The sequence below is a fragment of the Labrus bergylta genome, chromosome 17 (genome assembly GCF_963930695.1).
Source record: "Labrus bergylta chromosome 17, fLabBer1.1, whole genome shotgun sequence".
Classification (NCBI taxonomy): domain Eukaryota; kingdom Metazoa; phylum Chordata; class Actinopteri; order Labriformes; family Labridae; genus Labrus; species Labrus bergylta.
Window position 1 is genome coordinate 7,304,481 of NC_089211.1, and position 7,093 is coordinate 7,311,573.

At 39.5% G+C, this 7,093-nt stretch overlaps 1 protein-coding gene across 2 annotated transcripts; it reads right to left on the reverse strand.

Moving 5' to 3' along the window:
• Window positions 1–61: 61 nt before the first annotated feature.
• Window positions 62–6,601, reverse strand: dpm2 (dolichyl-phosphate mannosyltransferase subunit 2, regulatory). 2 transcript variants are annotated; one of them, XM_020640059.3, is made up of 5 exons: window positions 6,440–6,481; window positions 4,450–4,514; window positions 3,269–3,358; window positions 2,406–2,508; window positions 62–1,606 (listed from the first exon to the last, which is right to left on the reverse strand). In XM_020640059.3, the coding sequence occupies exons 2-5, from the start codon at window positions 4,462–4,464 to the stop codon at window positions 1,551–1,553; spliced, it is 264 nt and encodes an 87-aa protein (XP_020495715.1). In that variant the 5' UTR covers window positions 4,465–4,514; window positions 6,440–6,481; the 3' UTR covers window positions 62–1,550. The 2 variants fall into 2 exon arrangements, with proteins under 2 accessions (XP_020495715.1, XP_020495716.2); XM_020640060.3 differs by lacking the exon at window positions 4,450–4,514 and having other exon boundaries at window positions 6,440–6,601.
• Between the last annotated feature and the right edge of the window lie 492 nt (window positions 6,602–7,093).

The window sequence follows — 7,093 nt, forward strand, 5'->3', positions numbered from 1 at the left end:
TTCAAACATTCATATTTACAGTGGATGGACCCAACTCTTTAAAAAAACGGACAACAGCTGATTTAGCTTCTGATAATTTTTATTATACACACATTTTCAGCCTTGCTAGAGTTCATGACGGACAGAACGCTGGTTTAGTCAAAGCATTTAACTTTTAACACCAATCACATTTTAAAAAAATGACGTGTCCCATTATTTACAGTATGTAAGACCCATGATGCATTGTGACTCACGCTCCACTTTCTACTTTTTATACCCTTATTGCTCAGAATGTAGAAGAAAAAAAATGTTCAATGCAAGATTTGAGGACAGAAAATATTCACAACAAAAAGTATTCTTTTCAAATCCAGAGAAAATGGTGAAACTCAACAGAGAATGATGATGCATTGTGGGTAGTTTGTGGACCAAAAAGGTTGTATAACTAAAACGTTTATGAGCCATAAACAGAGATTTGGGTATGCCCATTAACTCCGTCTGGGGTTTCATCTGTTACACATTTACAATCAGTCACAAGATAAGAGGAAATATTCTGCTTCAAGAGAATCCGAGAGAGTTAAAGTATATGACGAAGAAACAAACTGAGTCACTCAAAAACAAAAACAAAGGATGACATTCTGCTCAAGTGGAAATATTTAATCCTTTACTTTCTGAGGAACGGAGAAAGTCGACACTTGATAGACTCCAAACTGGGCCATGTGGTCATGGGAAACAACGCCGTATACAGGGGTGTATGTCGAGGAAATTTTCAAAACAGGAGTGAAGTGTTTGGACATGAAATTTATAAACTCCCTTAATTACCTAAGACATGAAAACAGCAGATCAAACAATCTGCATCTGTGAGTCTATCAAAACTACTGGATAAACAAAAAGCCTTCAAAAGTGCCAAATATTCACTGTGACCATTAAAGGAGCAACATGTAAGACATCTACTGAACTAAATGATAAAGTGAGCTTACTATCTGATCAGACATTAAGGAAACATGCTATGTTGAAGTGCTGGCTTCTCTGACAACAATGCAGCAGCCAGTATGTCCTCCTTCTAACTTTAGATTCTGGTCCTGAATGATCTGGATTTGTTTGGACCAAAGAAGGTAGGCGGGTTTAAGGCACCCCCACACGGCCGTTTTGGTATGATCTGACAAACCGAGGGGGAGAGACAGCTCTCGATGATGTTTAGAATTTGGACTGCAAATTAAATTATTAAACCCATTTTAAACACTAGGTATCAGAGTTACATGTTGCTCCTTTAAAGTTCTTCTTCCCAGGGTTGTCCAGGAAAAACTGGACAACCCTGATGCAGTCTCTGTTTGCTATCAACACAAATATTCTACTTTAAAATAGAAACATAATGGTTTTTAAAACAGATTTATTTTCTATAACAAACCGACCAAATAGTAGAAACTAGATGTAAAATAAATCTCTTCTTTACAACAGAATGAACCTAGTAAATAGAAACCTTTCAGGGGGAGTTTTTTAGAGACCCAAGGTGTGATTGGTCGAGGGAGTTTTCACATTATTTATTCAACGACAGTCATGCTAACGTCCTGAGATTAGTCCACTTTCTTTGGTTTGCGACTCTTCCACATAATAACTGCAGTGAAGGCCCCTGTGGAGAAAGAAAGAACAGCGTTAACTTTGAATTAGGTGACAGGAAAACATACATTTAGATGACATTACATTATCTCTGTTTGCCGTTATGCCAGCTGACACCGTTTATAGAGATTTTTATCTTGATTTTAAAGGCAGGGTTGGTAATTTCCTCCAGATCCACTTTTTAAGATTTTGGTAGAAATTGTCTTTAGGTCCTGACAGAAATTAATAACTCATGTTCTCTAAAAAAGGAACAAAGAAAATCCATCATCTGTATCAGTTGTAAGCCTGTAAAAACTTCGACCAATGTCTGCCACGAGGTACCAATCTGATGAACCAATCACATGCCTCCTTGTCTCCCTGCTCGCTCTCTACCTCTTGCGTGCGCCCACACTGAAAGCGATGAGCTGAGGTCCACTTCTGGAGCAACGGCGCTCGAGCATGTAAGTGAGGGGGCGTGGCTTTAGAGGGAGCACAGAGGGGAGGAGGTGTAGACGGAACACTGAGGGAATGCTACTTTCAAAATCATGCTAGTTTTTGAAAATGACCAACCCTGCCTTTAATGTTGAATAATATTCTTTATATATTGTATTTGTTGGCTGCTTGTTGTTGGTCTGAAATGATTTGTGCTGCTGCCTGTCATGGCCAGGACATTTTTAATCTGATGAGTTTTTTTCTTGTTCTTTCTGTTTTCTTGTTGTTAATTTGAAGAGGATGATTGTCTTTTGTCTGAAGGTTATCAACCTAAAAACCATTGCTGAACATAAACCAGGTAAATATTAAAGCCTCTCAGAACCAGACAACAGTCTACTCACCTATACAGAGGAGCAGTATTACTGCTGCGATGCCCGGCAGAATGACTGAATACTCCCGAGGAAGGAAGTATTGGTGCAGCACATGACCGCTGTCCACGAAAGGCTGGAGGAGGAAAAAATACAACATCATACATCTCAGACCAAACAGTTTTCTGCAGGGGTGACAGAGGAAATGATAAGAAGATATAAAGGAGTAAAAGATTTAAAATCTTAAAGACGTCTGAAACGTCTGCATGTGATTGACTTAAAGGTCACATATTCTCCTCTTCAACCAGTGTAAAGAAGTCTCAGAGCTCCTCAAAACATGTGTGTGAAGTTTCTTGTTCTAAATCCACTCTGATACTGTATTTGATCATGTCTATAAACCCCTCTATTTCAGCCCTGCTCAGAACAGGCTGTTTCTGTGTTTGTACCTTTAAATATGTAAATGAGCTGTGTCTGACCACGGCCCCTCTCTGGAAGGGCTCTGGTGTCTCGGGCTTTCTCGCTCCATGTCCTATTGTTTACGGTGAGAAGGCAGACTCAGAGGGCAGAACAAACACCTAGCTGTGGGAGTGTCACCCACCTGGGGGAGAGGCTACTGCCCTTTGTGATGTCATGAAGGGAAAATCGCCAAACGGCCTGTTTGAGCACACATTTTCTGAAAAGTGGAGCAGGCAAAAGACGGAGAGGATGGACTTTTCTCATCATTGGGGGGTTTGTAGACGAACTAGAGACGCATGTTTGTGTTAGAGGAACATGGTGAAGTGGATTTTACAGACTATGTGACCTTTAAAGTTCAACTCTCTTTCATCAAAACAAGCCTGACATTGAAATGAGGGTCTGTAATTGGTTGTTGGATGTTTAAAATGAACAGAACCTACCAGGACGATGACCCACACAGAGTAATATGTAAACAGCACAAGGCTGAAGACCACCAGACTCATGCCCACTGCTTGATCCACTCCTGTTGCCTGAAAACAAAAGTTTAACACCTGGTGAAGAGGAGGCATTTTAATATTTTCGCAGGAAAAACTTGAAAGATTTGAGGATAACTGTGAACGCTGCTGGGAGGTCAAACAATCTCAATATGGGGTGTGTCAGTAACTTGATATATTTAACAGGATATGACTGAATTTAACAGCCTATCACAGAGCAGACATACACTTCAGCTGATTGACATTTAAACATTTTCAGCCCACAACTTTCTGACTGTGCGCGTCCTGTCCGAGTCAAAGCTTTTTTGAAACATCTTGTATCAAACTATATTCGACATACAAGACAGATTTGAGTCAGAGAGAGAGGTAAAGTTAGAGACAGCTCAGCTCGCCGTCCTGCATCTCTGACAAACAGCCTCAAAGATTTGAATCATGAATCTTTTTCATTTATAGTTTACAGATTTTAACCTCCATGTTTATTTGTTTTGGAGAGAGGAAGACATCTGCAGATTATTTGGCTCTCGCAAAAAAAAAAAAACCTTGTTAACAATAACCAAGAACTAAAGGATCAGTATGCTCAAAACTAGCCTGGAGGTCACTGTTGGGTACTGTCAATGTTCTTTTTTTTGTGGGCAGGCTGTTGTGAAATTTTCTAGATAACTTCAGGAGTGCAGGTGTAAAAACCGCTCAGGATGCTCTTCAAACTGGCAGCATTGTTTTGTGTCTTGTATACTGTGAGTGTACCAGTTTACGGGGGCACATACAGTTTAAAGTTAGAAGTAGAAGAAGATGAGGAAAAACAGCTACAAGAAAACCAGTTGCCTGGCTCAATCCACACCAGGACATGAACCAGGGACCCTCTGGTTCCCAACCCAAGTTGTTGCAGACCGAGCTACTGCCACACCCGTCTTAAAAGTAAAGCAGGCAGCAGAGGCTCAGATCGTACATTTCCCATAATGCATCACAAAAGCATCCTTTCTCGTATGTTTAAAGCCCTTATCAATTACACTCTAAAACGTATTTTAATTGCACGCTTTCAGCCTCACCACATGTCTCAGTTTTAAAAAAAAGAAACATAGAAAGTATTTTTTCACAACCTAAGTATAAGTCTGGATGAGTAAATTTACCTTTAACTCGCCCATTTAAAGCTGTGGTTGATAATATTGTGTTCTCATGTGACTCATGTCTTTCTCTAAAGCAGAAGGGGGAAAGAGCAGGAGAAGTATTTTGAGTCATTTGATTTTGTCTGAAGAGTAATTAAAGCATGAACTGGACATATCTTTGGACGTACTTTCACATGACAAACTGTGTGTCACTAAGTTAGGTGGAAATACCTGATTTGGCACACGTAGTAGTAGTTGTTATTTATAAAACCTTTAGTGGGTTATAGAAATATCTGCATGAATCTGAGGATCATTTGGAAGAAGGACTTTGGTTTTTACATAAGTGATGAAGAATAAAAATACTTTCAGAAACAGGGAAATATATAAAGGAGGCTGGAGGGGGATTTACTCAGTACAAGGTAATACACAGGTTTTAATAAACACCCTATAAGCTCCACAGGACGGGAGTGATGACCGACACACCGATGGCAGAGGCTGGCCTGTAAAGTGGTCAGCAGTATTAACTTATCCCAATCATACACACTCACACGCCGCCGGATAAGGCAGCCAGAGCAACTTGGGGTTAATGCTGCGGTCCATTTGATCTCGGAAATCGGAAATTCCGAGTTGCCAGTCTGATACGTCATCAGCACCTCTGAAGTGGGAAATCAGACTCAGAAATTCTGAGAATCTTCTGAGTTCTAATCCAACATGGCTGCTCTGTGCATCAACAGGGATGTTGAAGCTGCAACTGTTGAGTTTATTAGCAGCTTAGTCGTCTTTTTATGTAATTAAATCAATCACACCGATGGCATTGTGCAAGTTCTCTCTGTGGAGATGTTGTCATGTTATTATAATGTCTTGTTATTGTCTGGTATTGGCTAACAAAACAAAGGCACTCCTGGAGTGTGTTGCTTGTTGCTTTTCTGCAGCATAAGTAGTGTGGCTGCAGGAGCTGGGGATTGAACCCCTGACCTTCCAGTTAAGAGACGACCGACTCTACCACTGAACCACAGCTGCCCCTAAAGTGGGGAATGATAAGCAATAAAAGGAGCCACAGGTGGCTTGCTTGGAGGACTACAGCCTGTGTACATCGGGTGTGTGCAACAACCACTAGGCTACCGGCAGCCACAAGAGTTATTTTAATCAAAAGGCCTTCCTCAAATCCTTTTTTATTTGTTCATTTTATTCTCTATTTCTTCTTGTTTTATTGCTGCATTCTTGTTTTTATTTTAGGGTTTCATTGGGACTTTATTTTTCTGTATTTTGGGATTTTTTTGTTTTGGAAAGTACTTCATAAATAAACTTTGACATATTATAAAATAATAATGATTTTTTTTTTTTTAAACATTTATCGTATCGATTAAAATAACTCCCTTTACCTTATAATCCCACCTTCCTAAAGAGCACACGTGTCGTCTGTTTACCCTCCAATAAGAGGACTGGGAGCTCATCATTAAAAAGCTGGTTTGACAGGCTAATGCAATACAATCCGGGGTCACACCAAACATCGTTCAAATTTATGAAGAATTAACATTTCTTTGGTTTATCTGTGAATATTCACATGCGACACATCAGTCACATTAAATACTGAATTATTAAGGCTTTCTTCTAAATTCGGCTTAAAGAAAATTATTATTAAGATAATTTTTAGACGTTTTAATTTGACTTTAAGAGTGACTATCACAGGAATATGGAGAGATTCAAGATGTTTTCAAGTTGGGTAAACAATCACATTATTTAGCAGGGATTCTCTACATAAATAAAGAATACCAGAAGACAAAGACTGATACGAAAGGCTGCGTGTACTCATCAAATATCAAACTATATTTAAAGATTTGTGTTATTAAAATGCTTCACACAACCGGTGAGATTAGCTTTAATTACTGTGAGTTAGCTTCATTTTCAGGTCCGACACACAAAAGAGATAAAGCTAACTATCTAAAGCTGAGTTGTAACCCAAAAAATCCAACTTTAATTCACCTGTTTTAGTTTAATCTGATTATTTTCTTACCATTTCTGAAGAGTGTGCTGGTGCTGACGTTTCCTGTTCTTCTTCTGGTTTGTAAATACGGCGGGCGGGATGTATCTGAAGGTCTCTGCTGCCCTCTGCTGGCGGACCCGCACAGCACACTTTAACATGGTTAAAGGACTTCTGCATCTTTGCAGCATCTTCGTGTCCACTACAGCAGGGGGTTTCCAAACATTTCAGGGGACCCCTAAATAACTGTGCTACAGACTGGGGACCCCTCCTCTGTCCCGGTGGGGTCCCCAGTACAAGTAATGTCCATGTGTGAAATGTAGGAATGAGTGACACACAAAAGGTCAGGAGGATCTGTTTTTGTGGCTGTTTTGTAATTGAGCAGCAGAGTTTTAAATCTGAAGCGAGTAGAAACTGGGAGCCAGCAGAGGGAGATGAAGAGAAACGATAAACAAGTGCAACCTCTGTTATTTAAAATAAAGAAATTGAAATAGAATTTAATAGAATTGAATTGAATTGAAATAAAGAAATTGATAAGAAATAAAACAGGCATTAAAAATCAAGTCAGGACTCTGAGGAAAAGGCGGGAAATGGTGCACGAAAACAGATAAATACGTTAAAGAAGGATACACACAAATATACATGTTTTTATATGATTATGTTTAGGTTTCATGTCTTAATAAGAAC

Coding starts and splice junctions, on each gene's coding strand:
- dpm2 (XM_020640060.3), bottom strand. CDS start 6,586: ATGCAGAAGTCCTTTAACCATGTTAAAGTGTGCTGTGCGGGTCCGCCA. Junction 3,359..6,439: donor CAGCACACTCTTCAGAAATG/GTAAGAAAATAA, acceptor TTTTGTTTTCAG/GCAACAGGAGTGGATCAAGC. Junction 1,607..2,405: donor AATACTGCTCCTCTGTATAG/GTGAGTAGACTG, acceptor CTTTCTCCACAG/GGGCCTTCACTGCAGTTATT.